The sequence below is a fragment of the Struthio camelus genome, chromosome Z (genome assembly GCF_040807025.1).
Source record: "Struthio camelus isolate bStrCam1 chromosome Z, bStrCam1.hap1, whole genome shotgun sequence".
Taxonomy (NCBI): Eukaryota; Metazoa; Chordata; class Aves; order Struthioniformes; family Struthionidae; genus Struthio; species Struthio camelus.
Genome location: NC_090982.1, coordinates 16,631,379 through 16,648,103, shown reverse-complemented (window position 1 = coordinate 16,648,103; position 16,725 = coordinate 16,631,379). Strand labels below are relative to the sequence as shown.

At 44.8% G+C, this 16,725-nt stretch overlaps 1 protein-coding gene and 1 long non-coding RNA gene across 2 annotated transcripts in view; both read left to right on the top strand.

Annotated features, from left to right (window-relative positions):
* The first annotated feature begins 6 nt into the window (after positions 1-6).
* Positions 7-8,701, top strand: LOC138064436 (uncharacterized). The gene is made up of 6 exons (XR_011137679.1): positions 7-336; positions 926-1,032; positions 3,394-3,524; positions 5,424-5,571; positions 5,652-5,762; positions 6,962-8,701. It is a non-coding gene; the product is annotated as an uncharacterized lncRNA (long non-coding RNA).
* A 793-nt stretch (positions 8,702-9,494) lies between these two features.
* SNX30 (sorting nexin family member 30) overlaps positions 9,495-16,725 on the top strand; it is a 43,698-nt gene continuing 36,467 nt past the window's right edge. The window contains exon 1 of the mRNA XM_068926991.1: positions 9,495-9,721. Within this exon, the coding sequence (XP_068783092.1) occupies positions 9,560-9,721 (162 nt within the window). The 5' untranslated portion in view covers positions 9,495-9,559. The remainder of the gene's footprint in view (positions 9,722-16,725) is intronic.

Below are 16,725 nucleotides of genomic sequence, written 5' to 3'. Positions count from 1 at the left end.
ACGGGCAGGGCCCGGCGGCGGCGGCGGGTGGGCAAGATGGCGGGGGTCGGGCGCGGCCGTGCTTTTGGTTAGGCCGCGGTAAATGTTCCGTCCCGTCGTTAAAATGCTAATCTTTTCTAATGATTTCTGTTAAAGGCGTCATCCTGAATACAGGATGCATGTAGGCCCGAGTGCGAGGGTCACAAATTCTAAGGGTACTTCAGGAGTCAGCGTATTTAAGTGCCACAGGGGGAAAAAAAAAATTGAAAGAAAGATGTGCTTAATTTTTACTCTCAGCCGTGGAGTTTGAGTTTGAACGCAGTGGGGAAGACTATTTTGCATGAATTCCAGGAAGAGGTGTGCATTCATGCTGTTGAAGTGTGATTTGTTTTTGAAATGCCAAGTAGCAAACAGGTTTATAAATCAGCCTGTCTTTTTTTTAAGTGATTGAGTGTATGTTGGAGGCTGAGCGTTACATTTATGTGGTAATCGGACTTTGATTTTAGGTCTTTGGAGTTAAAATACTTAGGAGTTAAAATACTTAATTCATTTGTGGCTAGGATCTTAAGTTTGACTCAAACCAAGCTGAGCAGTGATTTGAACTGTAGCCCTTACTATCTGTACCTCTGATCATACATAAGGAAAATAAATTCTTAAGAACTGCAAAAATTAAAAATGTAATAGGCAGCAAATAGCTTGTAATGGGACTAATACTGACCCTTGGCAATTCAGCTAAGCTGTCACATGGCCTTCCTAAGATTTATATGCAGGATCTTTTTTTCTGCTTTTTTTTACAATAATAAACATGTTTGCTAAAGGGCGTTATGTAGTTCAAAGGTAGAAATATAAGTAGAGAAAATCAGCTACTGATTTTTTAATAAGTAAGTCTTAGTTCAAGGTATCTGTGGGTAGCCAAAAACATGTGAGATGTTTGCTTTTACTGCAGGATATTAAACGTTTTAACACTGAGACTTTGGGGCTCAGAGCTGGTGTATATAACACGACCTTCTGAGAGAGAAATCGACAATTACAGCAAGGAGAATCTTGGATCAGGTAGTCTACCTTTCTTTACATGGCAAGTCGTTAAATGACATTACATTACATTAATCTTACATCAGTGTAGTTGTCAAAGGCAATTGACTGATTTTTAAGACCTGCTACTGCATCTAACTATAGCCAGTGGCATGGAAATGCATTATACTGTTAAGTGTATAAGGTGTATAAAAATCTCATCAGTATCTGTAACATAATTCATGTGACTTACAATAGTGCATTTTTTCTGTGGCACATTAGATGTGTTGCATTATACACTCAAATTATGTGATTGAGAATGTTCTGCTAACCATGTCTGTCCAGGCATTTATGCCTACGTTTCAAAGCCTCACTAAGTGAAAATGAATTTTAAAGTGAACAAACATATGCCTAGAGGCTTATAACTTTCAGATTTATAAGTCAGTTGCCCAGATTTTTTGCCTGGTAAAACCTGTGTGTGGGTGTGTGTGTGTGTGGGTTTGTATGTGTGCTGGGTGGGGGTTGGGGGAACGGAACCAAAACCAGCACTTGAAGTTTTGGGTTGGTTTAAGGACTACTAAAGTTGTGTTGAAGGCAAACATTGGTGCCTTTCCCATAAATGGGTATTATTTTCAACACTTCTATTTGCCTAAACAGATGACTGAGCTCATTTCCTTCTTCCAAGGTCTTTTGTTGTAGTAATTTCTGATGATGTCTTAGAAACTATCATATGTGTTGTTTTTTCTTCCCTGTAATTATCCAGTCTTGGATGCTCAGCAGTCAGCTTCACCTAGAGATCTCATATGTCAACTATAACTGCAGAGACACATTAATGGTGAAGAGCAGCACTGAGCCTGAGCTAATAAGCCCACATGTTGCATTTCTCTGCCCTGGTGCCAGGACTGAGGATATAGATGATTCTGAATAATGTCAGTGTGAGCCAGACAGCCTTGTAACCGTTTGGGCTCTTCATTGATATAGATAACAGTGGCAGCAAGAAATAAGCAATGGACAGTGGTCCCTGGGCTCGGGAGAGAGGAAGATGAGGAGAAAAGGAAGAGGTAGCAGGGGCAGAGAGGAGGAGTCATCAGTGAGGAAATGCAACTGCAGAAAGGTTAGGAGTCATTCATTCGTTCAGTTCTGTGCAAGTCCAACAAAATTTAATCACACAGGTAACTCTGAGCATCATGGTACTGCCTCAAGTCAAATGAGTCTTTGGCTTTGTGAAGCGTTTCGTATCAGTAAATTAATTTCCTCCTCGAGTTGTCCAAACAAGAAGGAATGTACCCCCTTGAAATATGAAAAGAGTCCAGTCTCTGCTAAATCAGAATCTTTTCATTTTTCCTGAAATTCCTGTTTCTTGTTCACTGAAGTCAAATAAAACATTAGAAAATGTAGCATTTATATAAAGTGTATTGGAAAGCGGTTACAAAATCTTCAGTTGAAGAAAAGGCGTTTTTCAGCATTGCCTGGCAAATTTGGCCATGCTACTTCTTGAGCCAGTCAAACGCTGTTTCCCAGGCTGCCTGTTCCTGCCATTTTAGTGTAGAGGGAGCTCTATATCTCACTAAATAAACAAACAAAAACTGAGTTAAATAGCATGTAATGCTGAACGATCATTAACTGCGGTGTTTCAGAATAGCCCTGGGCAGTTCTGTTCACTATGGGCTGCTTACAGTTGACAAAGCTTTGGTGAAACAGCAATTTACTCATTCTTTGGCATAAAACGGGCTCTGTAGGATGACTCCTTGGCTTTAGAAAGAGATCTTTTGCGATTGCGCTGTTATTTCTGACTGGCCATGTTATTCATACAGGTCCATTCCAAACACTCCCTTTTTTTTCCCTGATATTTATTGCACATGCCACAAAAAACACTCAAATTGGAAAATGTTTTAAAGAGGTTTTAAACATTTTAGTGGGATTCCTTTTTGTATTGCATCGCCTTAAGATACAGTTGCCACAGTTTTTGGAGTCCAGCTGCTTAAAGGACTCGTGCTAAATTGATTTTTCATTTGATAGCAGTTTAGCACACTTCCATTATTTATCAGAAATGCCCTGTCTTCCTACAATTCTGTTTATTGCCTCCACACAAAATGTGACAGCTTTGAAGGCCTTTGATACAGCAGACACATACCCCTTAGCTTAAGTGTATGTGTGTGCACGGATAGTGCTGTTGACTTGAAAGCAGTCCTGTCTCTATATGTGTAGAGTTAAGCATGTGCATAAGATTTACTGAGTTAGGGGCAAAGCTTGCTTTCTTCAATGTCTGCAATACAAGACATGAGCTATAATATTGTATGGAAGGAAGGAACCTTTCCCAAAAGATTGCTGATCTTAAGTTCTTAATATCATCCAGAATGCACCTATTTCACACTAATTTCATATATGCTGTCATGTCAACAGATGCGTACGTTATTCTCTCTGAGCAGAGCACATGGTGAAAAGATAGCAGTCCAAGAAAGATTATCGACACTAGAAAGAAAGCGGTTAATGCTACTGCCCTGACAAATGAGCTGAGCTTGAAGATCTGGCTGGTACGGCCACCAGTGTGTCTTATTGTTTGTTGTATTTGTTGCCTGGAGCATGTGTTGTACAAAAGAATCCTGTCTTTTAGGCTTAAAATAGAATATTTGATGAAAGCAGGTGGGTTTTACATAAACCCCCCCTGGTCTGCTCTAGTAAATAAGTTCAACCTGAAGTTATCCTTGCGCTAGTCATTATAAACCCTATTGCTGTTTTATGTCTCATTCTCCGAACGAGAAGGGGAAGAAGTAATACAAAAAGAATGTGTCAGATTTCTTACAAGATAACGGAGGAGTTCTTTTCAGGCTCGCAGTTAGAAATTATGAAGCCATCTGCTATTATAAAATCATCCTAAGTACTCTATTATTGTAGTACTTGGCAGTCCAGGTCAAGACAGCAGTATTCCATTGGTGCTGCCTATCTCTGGGTTTGTAAAAGGGTTATCATGCGGATGGCTTTCTAGTATTATTAAGGAGTTGCTCCAGTCCTTGCTATGAAGAAAAGCACTTTTCTCCCTAATGTTGTATTGCTGCCATGTAGTACCTTTGTTGCTGTCCCCAGCATCTCTCTGTCAACTTATGTTAAAATCAGGGTTTTTTTTAAATAAAACTTGATCTTTTTTAGAGGATTTAGACGTAGGAAGTATATAGCTCTCAGGACCGCCACCAAACTGCACACACAGCTTCTGGTACAACCAACTGCAGCTATCTAGTACATAATTTGACTCAATAGCACTGCGTAGAATCCATTCAAAATTCCTGCTCTTGCTTATGTTGGCTCAGGTCCAACCATTGGTAACAATAACAGGAGATGTAATGCACACAGAATGGTCTCCAGTGGGTGCCAGAGATGTTTGTTTAATAATAATATATCTCAGTTCTGGACAACAAGAGATACAGTTAAACACCAGAAGCAATAGGAGTGCTTCCTGTAGTAACACAGCCTTAGCAGAGCTGCACCAGCGTTCTTGTAAAGCCCTGCTTTAGCCTAGCGGGATGAGAAGGCTACCTTTTGATCCTTTTCCTATCTATTTAAGCTATTAACAATCCAAGGAATAGCAAGTAGAAATTTGATTTCAGGGATAACAGAGATAGAATTTTCTTCTTCAGAAAAATAAGTGAAAATGGTGAGTTTTGTCTTGCGTTACCGAAAGTCTTGATTCCCAAAGTTACCATTTGCTTTTTTGTATAGTTAGTGCTATAAAAGCTTGCCCATTCTGTTTTATCTTGTTTCTCAGCTGCGATGTGTAAACATTAGACACAGTTAGGATTTTGCTATGTGAGTCAGCTTTTCCAGGTTGATTTGGGTTAAGAGATAGGCCCTGAACTTCAGTCTCTCTTTAGTCAGGCACTGATTTTGATTCTCATTTTGTATTTTATTCTGTTGGTTGCATGCTCCACATGCTGATTTGTTGTCGCTTAATCAATATTTAATGAAAAGAAAATTACCCATGAAAATGTCAGGGAAAATACAACAGTCATAAAATCATACCACCACCGTTGGTGGTATGGACTAGGAAATGGAGAGTGGAACATTACCGTCTTTTTAATCATTCATAGTCTCTTAGCAGAATTACCCATTTATTTATTTCAGTGCTTCTATTCTGGGAAAAATGGGTCCTTCTCTTCCTCAGTTTTCTTTTGCCTGCAGCTGGATCCAGATGACCCACCTGCTCATGCATTTAGGGACATTCTGTGTGTGGGTGGAAGGAGTTTCCTGTGAGAAGTCAGCTACATGGCATACCCTTTCTCTGCTGTTTCATACACAAGAGATTTGGAGTTGATTAGGGCCTCTGGTGATAATGTTCAAGCCATGACTAGTTTTAATCATGATATAAAATTTGCAGCCAACTGTAGTTATTCAAATGCCCGTCTTAAAATGTCTTGCCTTCTCTCTTTTTAAAATTCCAGCTCTTGGACTCAAGTGTTTACATAAAGATTGTCATCTTCCGTATAAAAGGAAATGAAGTTTCTCTTATGGATGAAGAGAAAGCTAAAAATGAGCCTCAGTGCATAATAAGAGTTTGCGGAGAGGACAACAAAGAAAGATCAGCCAGTGGTACATTTTTTTAAAATGACAATTTTAAAGTAGATTTCTTATATTTTCAGATCTGATATATGATTTTTGGACTCTTCTAGATCTCAGTACAAAAGATGGCATCTGCTACTGAAATTATGTGTAGCTGTTAAACATAGGTCCCTGCCTACAGGGATACTTAAGGATTTACTACCCATTGAAATCAATGAGAGGTAGGTATCTGCCTTTCAGTTTGGTCTTTAGTCCTTTAGGGTACTCGAACCTGCGTATGTGGTTTCACAAAATGCATGCTATTATCAGAAATGTGTTGAAGCGGATATTTCTGTTGAAATGACCCAGGGATCAATGCAGAAAAGCGACCCGTTCAACAGTTAACTCTCTTGACTATATAGTGTAGGAATTCTGAAATTTAAACATAACTGTCATGGTGAGGACTTAGGAATATAACCACTATAATCACCGGGATAATACAAGATTGGGTCCATGGTTCTCATTCTGTCAAGACTGCTTTTGCCTTAAATAGAAAGCTCTCTGGGTAAGAATCGTAGAATTAAGCTTCAAAAGTCTATGATAAATGAAGGAAAGAACAGATTTTAATTTGGCGTGTTATCGTCAAATCGCCCCCTAATATGGAAAGTTGCTCCATGCTAAATGCAAGGTACAGAGCAGAAAAAAGGAGAACCACACTCAGTAAAAGTAGACAGAGCATCCAATTATATACCAAATAAGGGTGTCTTCTTTCACTGTGACCAGGTTTGCTTTATTTTTCTGGATGACAGCCTTCCTATTAAGGTGTTCTGTACATTTTCCAGCCCGACTTCTGCTTGTTTGAATCCACAGGTGCATAAAATCTTGTATTTTGCATGTACTGATCCAGTTTGTTATTTGAAAATGTTTCTAAGTAGCTAGCGTTAGATGAAAACACTAAGGATGACATGTTTCAGCTCCAAGCAGAAACCATCCAAGCAACGCAGAGAAATGCGATTAGTAAACAAAGAGGCAGAAAGCACGCTGCCTTTACATACAGTACTCATAGGGAGCTAGACCAGTAAATAAATCACTGGAAGGGCTCTTGGAGTTTTATCCTTGTGTACGGGAAAAGTGAGGGATGACCTCACATCACTTTAGAAACTAGACACATGGTTTCTGTAGCAACAAGCATGGTATAAAGCACAGAATCATTCAGGTTGGAAGGTACCTCAGGAAGTCTCTATCCCAGCCTAAAAGCAGGGTCAACTATGAGGTTAGACAGGGTTGCCCAGAGCTGTATCCAACTGGATCTTGAAAAGCTTGAAGGATGGAGACTGCACAACCTTGCTGGGCCCCTGCTCCACTGCCTGACTATCGTCATGGGGAAAAAGTTTTTTTTCATACCCTTCAGGAACTTTTCCTGCTTCAACATACTTTGCAGGCGCTGCTGTGAGGAGCTGGCCTCGTCTCCTTGCTCCCCTCGCTGTCCGTGGCAGCGGCTGTGAGGCACCCTGAAGCCATCCTTGCTCCAGGTGACCCAGTCCAGCCCTGCAGCTTCTCTTCACAGGGAAGGTGCTGCAGCCTCAATGACTCGGGGCCTCCCTCAACCCGCTCCGGTTTGTTGATGTCTTTCTTGTACTAAGCCCACAAAACTGGATGCAGTATTGCTGTGGCCTAAAGAGTGCTGAGAGTCTTCCCTTGATCTCCTCCTGCGTGTGCTTGTGTTCATGCTGCCCAGGACGCTGTGGTCTTTACGGCAAGGGTGTGCTGCTGGCTCATGCTCATCTCGCTGCCCACCAGCCTGATAAGCTTAATGAATACAAACCCTTTTCTATCTGCTTAGAGCTTGTATGTGCCCAGATTTCCAGGTCCTGACAGTGTTGATGTGAGCTTCCTTGATAGGCTTCGTTTGGAGAATGAAGTTTTGAGTTGGTAACGCAGCTGGGTGCTGATGCTTGAAGGAAAACGTAGGAAAAGCTCTCGCTAACTAGTATGCCTTTGAGATACAGGCTTTCACAAAACTGAAGGAAAGCGGTTCCAAAGCAGTGTGACAGATAATTAAACCTGCCTTCTGGTTTGTCGCAGTAGTTTCCACGTAAGATTTGGATGTTCTAGAAGAAAGCTGGGCTAGTTTATACTGGCTAGTAGATATTGTTTACTTTCCCTGCGAGATAAATATGTGGTCGTTTCTTAAGGGTAACAAGGCATATTTCACGGCCTTTTTCTCGCTGGGACCTGGAGTTCGTTGGGGTTTTTGAGAGTTACCACAATGGGAACATTAATTAATTAATATTGAATAGTTACTTATAGTAAGGAATGCGTTTTCATTCCTTACTATAGCCTTCCCTGTGATAAATAGCATTTCTTTCTGTAATGAAAGTTCACAGTGTTAAAACTCCCAACTTTGTCCTGCTGCACTGCCAGCAGAGTTGACGCCTCTAAGTCTTGCTAACTTTGCTTAATGTAGTAGTACTGCCCTTTTGATTTCTGTGGGTTGTACTCCGCCAAGAAGAGTTGAACAGAAATGTTTAGGGCTTTTGAGTCCTGTTTAGTCAAATATATTTCTATAAATCTTTATTTATTTATATATACCTATAAGGACTAATGACAGAAGAGTTTTTTTCTGTTAGTGATCCTTCTGTCCCCCCAGCAGCATGTTATTCTATTACATCTAATTAGTGCTGAACACATTATTCACAAAGAATAATTTATCAGACAGATGTAGTCACTTTATCTGCTCAGGGAATATCTTAAAACTGACTGTGATTTTTTCATATTTATTAATTATTTAAAAGTCTTCAACACTTTCTTCACGTTGTTAACTGTGGATAGATGGCTAAATTCTTATAATTGATACATGCTTTTACACAAATCCACATAGAATAACTTCTATGAGGCTCTTGCTACAATCCTTCTGCTTAGTTTAACAGCTTATGATAAAGCTTAAGGTTGCCTGAAAAAATACAGATTTTTTCTACACAGCATCTGAGTAAACTTTTTAGTGCGACTTCTTAAACATTCATTCTTTTCAAATGTAAGAAGAATTCTTTGCAGTGAATTGCAAACAGCTTCACTACGAAACATCACTCTAAAGAAAAGTGAGACCTCTCGCATGCAATGGGAGTGAATGCATGATAAATGTAGAAAAGAACGTATTTCTGTAATGTACTGGCCTAACTTGCAGGACCTTTGTTGTGTGTCTGTGACATATGGCCAACGTGCTGGAGGTAGAGGAAGGCCTCTGCATCCCTCCGTGTGCGTTGTTGCCGCTGCAGAGGCGTGCAGCCTGCTGGCTGAGAGCAGTGCATCCCAGTTACCTCCGTGAGTTAAAGCCTTCCTGCTCGGACTGAAGAAGGAGCATGCTGAAGTGTATTCACAGCGAGTAGCTCACTGCCATTTTAGCAATGATTATCTTCATATACTTAATGACATAGGCTGCAGTCTCGCAAGGACTAGACATTTTTGTGGAGGCTTTGCCTTTAAAAATGAATAGCTTCAAGTCAGTTGTGTGGACTGGACCTAAACTGGGGGACACGTCCCCTCGTTTCCCTCCCCCCCCCCCCCTCTGCCATTGTTATTTAGCCATCAGAATTAGATCCGTGCCTGGCCGTCAGCGAGACGACCCCCGCCCTTCAGCGGCGCCTCCGCCTGGGCAGGGCGGCGGCCGGGCCGGGGGAGGCGTCGCCCACGCGCCCGCCGCCCGCCGCCCGCGCAGCTCCGCCCGCCGCCGCGCTGGGGCGGCTCCGCGCCTTCCGCCTGGGCGGCCGGGGGCGGGGCCGGGCCGCGCAGCTCCGCGCCCCGCCGCGCCGCGGGCGGAGGCAGGTGGCGCCCATGGTGCTTTATAAAGGGGCCGGCGGCGGCGGCGGCGCGGCTAGGCGCTGCTCTCGCTCCTCCTCGTCGTAGCGCGGCGGCGGCGGCGGGCAGGGCTCCGGCTCCGGGCACCGGCCCCGCAGCTCCCCGCCCCGCCTAGGCCCGGCCAGGCCAGGCGGCCTCCGCCCGCCCGCCCGCCCGCCGGCTGCTCGGCCGCGGTCCCGGCGCGATGTCGGGCGGCGCGGCGGGCACCGCCAAGCCTCTGCCGTCCTCCGGGCCCAAGTCGCTGCGGGAGATGCCGCATCCCTTGGCCACGTCCAGCAGCGAGGAGATGGGGCCGGCGCTCACCCCCAGCCCCGACCTGCTCCTGCCCCGCAGCCTCGCCGACAAGGTACGGCCGCGCCGCGCCTGGGGCCCCGCGGGCGGCCGCTGCCGGCGGGTCGGGGGTCCGCCGCCGCGCCCGCGGGCTGTGGCGGAGCTTCTGGTGGCCCCCGCAGCGCTCCCCCCGCCTCGAGCAGGGCGGAGGTGCTGCGGGGCGGGACGGGCCTGGGAGCCCGCGAGAGCCGCGGGGGCGCCGGCGGTGCCTGTGCTGGTGCGCTGCCCCGCTCCGCGGGATCGGAGCTGGCCTCTCCCGCCTGTCAGCTCCCCGCCGCAGGGCTTCGGCGCTTGTCCCTGCCTGCGTAAGGAGCTGTCTCCTTGAATGTCTGCCCGCTGCTGCTCTTGTGAGCAGCCAGGCTCCCTTTCCCGCAGGGAGCGTGTTCGTGGCTTTAAATAACCTGTCAAAGAGTTGATGATGGCCCTCCGAGAGAACGTGGCATGTGAATTGCGGGGGGGGGGGGGAGCAGGAATTAAGAGTTTTTCGTTATGATCGATTGGGCTTGCTCCCGCAGTTAGGGGGTCTTCTGACCGACCTGGAGCAACAGCAGCTGGTGGCTTTCTTTGTGGGCCTTCCTGCTGCCCAGGAACACAGTGGAGGTGCTGCTCCCGCTCCCTTAGCGATATCCCTCCATGCTGCTGTGCAGCTGGCGTGAGGCTCTGTTCCAGGGAGCAACTCACACCCGCTAACTTCGCTCTTAAACTGCGCTAAAAGAGTTGTTTGTGCTTCTGGAACACAAATGGGGTCCTGTCCTGTTTGCTGCTTTAAGGTATCTGAGAAGGTTATCGGCCTCCCTCCTGATAATCTAGGAGCAGAAATATCTCTTCTGCCTTAGCTGTGGTCAGGCCTCCTCACTAGGAGGTTTCTCACTCCCCCCCCCCCCCCCCCCCCCCCCCGCAACATACCTGTGAATCAGGTCTAGCACCTGTCATAGAGTCATATGTAGTCACTTGGTGGCACAGAAGTCCTGTGTAAAGGGAAGAGGGGAAAAGGGACCGAGTTAAGTGTTTTTTTAGACTCGGGGGAATTCTGTGCTTGACCTAGAAATGCTACTGGGTCAGAGAGCCTTGCAGAATAAAAGGATTTCCAGTAGGAAGAGAGCAGCACTCTTTCTAGCTGAAGTAGCAGAAAAAAAAAATGTCTGATCCTTTTGATGGAAAGTTTCCAGCAGCTCTACTGTGCTGTGTCCCTTCTTCTACTTAATACTTGAAATACTGGCAAGAAAAGAAAGACTTCTTTCCCACCTCTAGGAAAACTTAAGAGAACAAAGAAATGTTCCTAACTTTAAGGTGACAGTAAATTTTGTCTGGATTGCTTGAGTGGGCTGGGGAATAAATGTGATAAGTGGAGGTATATAGAGCATTTTAGGTAGTTAGCCTGTCTGTTGGACTTGATCTCTGCTGGTGGCTCATTAATCTCTTGGAAGGCTGGCTCACTAATCAACTAACAAAGTGTGGGTAGCCCCAGTAGCTGAGTAAGAGGGAGGCCGGTACTCAGGTCTGACTCAGGCTTAAAGCTCTGCAGCTGCTCTGTATTGATTTTTGAGTAGGGGCTGTGCTTGTCTGCTCTCTTGGCCTCTCCAGGGGCCTTTTGGGAGAGTCCAGTGCCGATTAGTACAGCGGGTGAAGTCTGGGTTAGTCTCTTGCTTTGACATGTTTGAGCTGGTAGCCTTTTGTAAGAGTAACTGTCCGTAGCCAGACCCATACCAAGGCATCCTTTAGCAGAGGGATAGTGCTGTTGCTGACCCATCACCATGAGCTGGATGGCTTCCTTGTTTGGGGTTTTTGGCATTAGCCCTAAGCAAACGCTTCCTGAGCTCTTCCATGAGGGAAGTCTACCTTGCACCCCTGCTACCTGAATCTTCTGAGGAGGGAGGTGCACAAGTGGGGGAATTTGCCTGCCCTTAAAGCGGTGTTTGTCTCCACTGCCACAGATTTGCCCCCTGAAGCAGTTGGACCTCTGCCATTGCGGCTTTGTGTTCTTTAAAGCATGCTTTTCTTGCCTTTTAGTGCATCTGAGTAAGGACACTGCTTTTTCCTGAGCTGTAGGAACCTGGAGGACTGGAATGTTGCCTGCATATCTCCTGCTGAATTTCCTGATTCAAACAGGAATAATCTGGTAGCTTTGGCAAAGTTAGATAGAAGTCTAGTCTCGTAAGCATTCGGCTGCTATTTAAGAACAGCAGCTTATCAGTGGGTCATGGGAAAGGGAGGAAAAGTTTCTGTGCTATCTTATATGGCTTTTCTGGCTCTGAGATCCTTTAAGTATCAAGTATTTTGAATCTAATGACGAGTTATGAAATGGCTTCTTCATCCTGACCTTCTCCTACAGAAGGCTCTTTTAGGCTCCAGGAAGCTGTGATCTCTAAGTGGCATTTAACCTCTTAAAAGAAGCAGACGTGTCTGGCTACATACTTAACTTTCGTAGTGATTCTGCGACAAACTTTAAACATTCAAGCTATAGATTCTTGTCTCTGAAGTATTTTAGTATTGGCCACATCTTCCTGTAGAGCATTCTGTTCCCCATAGATCTAATTGCGTACTTTTTTGTCCCTGTATGTGACCACCATCAGCTTTTTCAGGACTTTAGTTACTGTTCTTTCTTGGTAGCTGTTCTGTGCTCACTCTCACAAATAAGAAGGCTGCTGTAGCTGAACTTGAGCAGAACTGACCCCATTTGCTTGACATCAGTGAGAAAAAGGAATATGCCGGAGGAAGGAATCTGTCAGGGTGCAAGGCAGAGCGAGTTGTAAAACTGAGCTCTTGCTCTCTTACAGAGCTCTTTGAAGGTGCATAATCTAATTGAGACCTGCTGTTCAGTGTTGAGGGTCTACCTTCCCCTCAGCAAAGAAAGATGAGAAGAGTGGAGAAGTGTCAGTGTGGGCTTCTCTCCTCCTTAAAAAAAAAAAAAAAAAAATAGAAGTTCTGCTTGTGTGTCTCTGGCTCACCACTCTGTTGCTTTTGATAGTGAGTCTTCTCTGTGCGCAAGGACAAGCAGATTTTGACACCAAGAAAACAGACATTGCTAATGACTTACCAGGATTGGAGCAGAGGTGAAAAGTAGATGGCATTCTAGGCAAACTACAGTACTGAGCAGAGTTTCAAAGCTCTTGTACGTGTAGGATATCAAGCAGAGCAGATACAGAGTACCAGGCTTGAGATGCATAGGTTGATTTGTGAACTGGTGGAGATAGACTTTAAAATCCTGGCAGCAAGCTTCTGGGCTCTCACTGACAATTACTGTTTGCCTCTTGTTCATCTGATTCCAGGCTGCAGTACTATGGTGAACCCTTAGGCTTGTATTAGCACCTAATCAAGTATAAATACTTGGGTGTGCTTGCTGGAGTGCTGTAACTTAGCACTCATATTGAAGGAAGGAGCCTGGCAGCTCTCAAACAAAGAATATTCTGAGACTCTGGAGCTGTACTTCCAGCCTCCTTCCTTGCTAGTTTAATTATTACTCTTAACTCCATCCACCCACAAAGGAAACCAGTTTGCGGTATAATCTGAAAAGTTTAAAATAGATCTGCCTGAGCTTCTGGCTTCTCTCTTCTCTCTTTAAATGAGAGAACTGTTAGACCAGCTTGATATACTGAGAGTCTACTCCCAGCTTGCTTTAAGAACACTCTTGAGAGAGACCGAGGGTAGCAAAGTCAGGAACTGAAATTGGCAAACTTTTGAAACAATGCCAAAATGAATGAGTGTATATTTAAAAAAAAAAAAAAAAAAAAAACCTACAGGAACAAGATTGACAAAGTCACAGAATAGCTATGCTTGGAAGAGACCTTGGAGATCACCTAGTCTAACCCCTGTGCTCAAAGCAGGGTCACCTAGAGCAGGCTGTCCAGGATCACGTCCATTTAGGTTTTGAATATCTCCAAGGATGGAGGCTCCATAACCTCTCTGGGCGACCTGTTCTGGTGTTTGATCACTCTTGCAGGAAAAGTGTGTAGTTCTCCCTTCCCTTCCCCACACCTCTCTGTTTAGGTGGAACTGCCAATATTTTAATTTGTACTCATTGCCTCTTGTCCTGACCCTGGATACCGCTGAGGAGAATCTGTCTTTGTCTTTACACCTTCCCAAGGTAGAGGAGGTGTAGGTGAGACCCCTCCTGAACCTTCTCTTCTCCAGGCTGAACAGTCCCAACTCTTTCACTCTCTCCTCATATGAGAGTTCATCCAGTTCCTTTATCAGATGATGTGGCCCTTTACTGGACTTGCTCCAGTATGTCCATATTATCTTATACTGGGGATGCCAGCACTGGACATAGTACTTCTCATGTGCCCTTACCAGTGCTGAGTAGAGGGGAAGGATCGCCTCCCTCTACCTTCTGGGAATGCTTCTCCTGATGCACCCCAGGATGCTGTTGCTCATCTTTGCTACAAGGGAGTACTGTTGGCCCATGTTCAATTTGTTGTCCACCAGGACCCACAGATCTGTCTTTGCAAAGGCGCTTTCCAGATGGTTGGCCCCCAGCGTGCCATGCATGGGGTTGTTCCTGCTCAGGTGCAGGACTTTGCATTTCCCTTTGTTGAACTTGACAAGGTTCCTCTCTACCCCTCTCTCCAGCCTGCCAAGGTCCCTCTCATGGCAGCACAGCCCTTTGGTGTGTCAGCCACTCTTCCCCATTCGGTTTTATCAGCAGACTTGGTGAGGGTGCTCTCTGTCACATCATCCAGGTCACTAATGATGATATTCAACAGTACTGACCCTTGGAGTACTCCACTAGTGACCAGCCACCTGCTGGACTGAGATCACAACCCTTTGAGCCCAGTGTTTCAGCTAGTTTTCAATCCACCTCACCATCCGGTTATCTTAACTGGTATGTCATCAGCTCGTCTGTGAGGATGTTACAGGAGCCAGTAGCCAACTTAAATGAAGTTCAGATAAACAGCATTCACTGTTCTCCTCTCACCCACTGAGCCAGCCTTCCCTTTGTAGAAGGCTCTCAGGTTGGTGAAGCATGATTTTTAGCTTCATAAATCCATGCTGACTATTCCCAATCAGCTACCTGTCCTTCAAGCACTTGGAATGGTGTCCAAGAGGGTTTACTTCATTACCTTGAGGGACTGAGGTGAGGCTGACTGGCCTGTAGTTCCCCAGATCCTCCTTTTTGCTCTTTTTGAAGACAGGAATGATGCTTGCTCTTTCCAGTCCTCAGGAACCCCTCCCAGTTGCAGTGACCTTTCAAAGACAGTCAAGGGTGGCCAGCTCCCTCAACATTCATGAGTGCAGCCCATGAGATCTTTTGGGCTTGTGTATGTCCAGTTTAAATGTTCCCTAACCTGACCCTCTTCCACCAAGGGTAAGTCTTCCTTGCTGTAGATTTCCCCGCTGGTCTCAGGGGCCTGGGGTGGCTGAAGGCAGGTCTCACTAATAAAGACCAAGGCAAAGAAAGCATCCAGTACCTCGGCTTCTTCTGTGTCCTTTGTCACCAGATCCCCTGCCCCATTCAGTATGCTGAGTCTTCCTTTCGTTCCTGTTAGACTTGTAGAAACCTGCCTTGTTTCCCTTCCCATGCCTTGCTAGATTCAACTCCAGAGGGGTTTTTGCGTTCCTAAACCTATGCCTGCATGGTCAGACAGTGTCTCTACTTCTTCTGGGTCACCTGTCCTAACTTGAGCTTAGTCTTATATTCTGAACTTCAATTTTGGATGGCTATTTAAAAGAACTGCTCTATCTTCTGTTGCACAGTGTGCATGAGGCAGCTCTTCTCTAGTCTCCTAGTTAGAAGAACTGACTCAAACCTGGCATGGTTTTCAGCTTGCCAACAGTACTCTACCCACTGTCAAGCTGCTGGCTAAATCCTGTTTCCTGTCTTTCGTAATGCCGTTAATTAAAACTGTTTTCTGTAGCTATTTCATCTCTTTTAAACTGACATTATCACTCGGATAGATTAAAACTGTGGTATCTTGTTGAAAGGACAAAATTCCCATATCCTTTATAGCCAGCCTGGGTTGTGATAGTGTAGAAAGACACGTAGCAAAGTGTAGCATACTTGCTTACCTTTACCTTCCTTTATAGAAACAGGATTTAATGGGTAAGGGTGCTCTAATGGTATCTTGCATTGTAAGTGCTTCAATATTGCAGTAGAACTGTGCTAGGTATTTTGTTTTTATAGTCCTCAACTTCCAGTACAGTGAAGTTTCTCTGGAGTTGGCAAGTCCCATCTCCTCTGTACAGGAGGAAGAATAATTAACAAACACTTAACTTGGTCAGATACATCAGCATAGCTGTCTTAGTGCTGTTACTTTTTTAACTTTATCGTCTGATAAAACTGAACTTGGTAATAATACTGTAATACAGTAAAAGCTGAGTGGGTCTTATTTCAACTTAACTGCTGGAGGTAGCACTGTCCTTTGACCTTGAAGTCAGTGTCACAAAGCTCTTGTAATCTGTTCAATAGGATGCTTCAGATTTAATCAAACAGATTATTGAAAACATACACAAAGTATATGTAAAAGGATTTGGTTCCTGCCTTCAGCTGGAATTTAGAAGGCTTAGTCTTGGTGATAACATGCTGTTAACCACTGAGAAAGTCATGCTTGGTGTTTGGAAGGAGTCTTTCAGGACGCGTGCTGGAACTCAAAGTTACTGGAGCTGCTAGCTGCTCTGTGAGGTCTCTGAGCTCCTTGAGGGGGAGAGTCTAGTACAGAGGATAACCACACTGATTCAGAGGCTCTCACTTCACTGTTGTGTGAGCCTGTCATTCCCTACAGCTGCCTTAAAGGTTTGTAATAAAGCCTGAAGTAATATTGTCCTGCTAATCCATGATTGGAGGGGCAGAGGATAAAAAGGCCTAGGCCTTCCTATTGACATGCTGTGTGATCTGGGAGACTTCAGTTCCTAAGTTAGCCTGCAAACCATTGTTCTGGTGTCTTATAGCATTGTAGACTGCTTCTGTGAAACCTCATATAGATCAAACTGTCAGATGAACTACTTCCTGAGATGGGTGGAAGAAGCTGGTTTCTGTGTAAAATAGATCAGGAAAGCAGACAGGAGCTCTTATGGTGCGGTGAG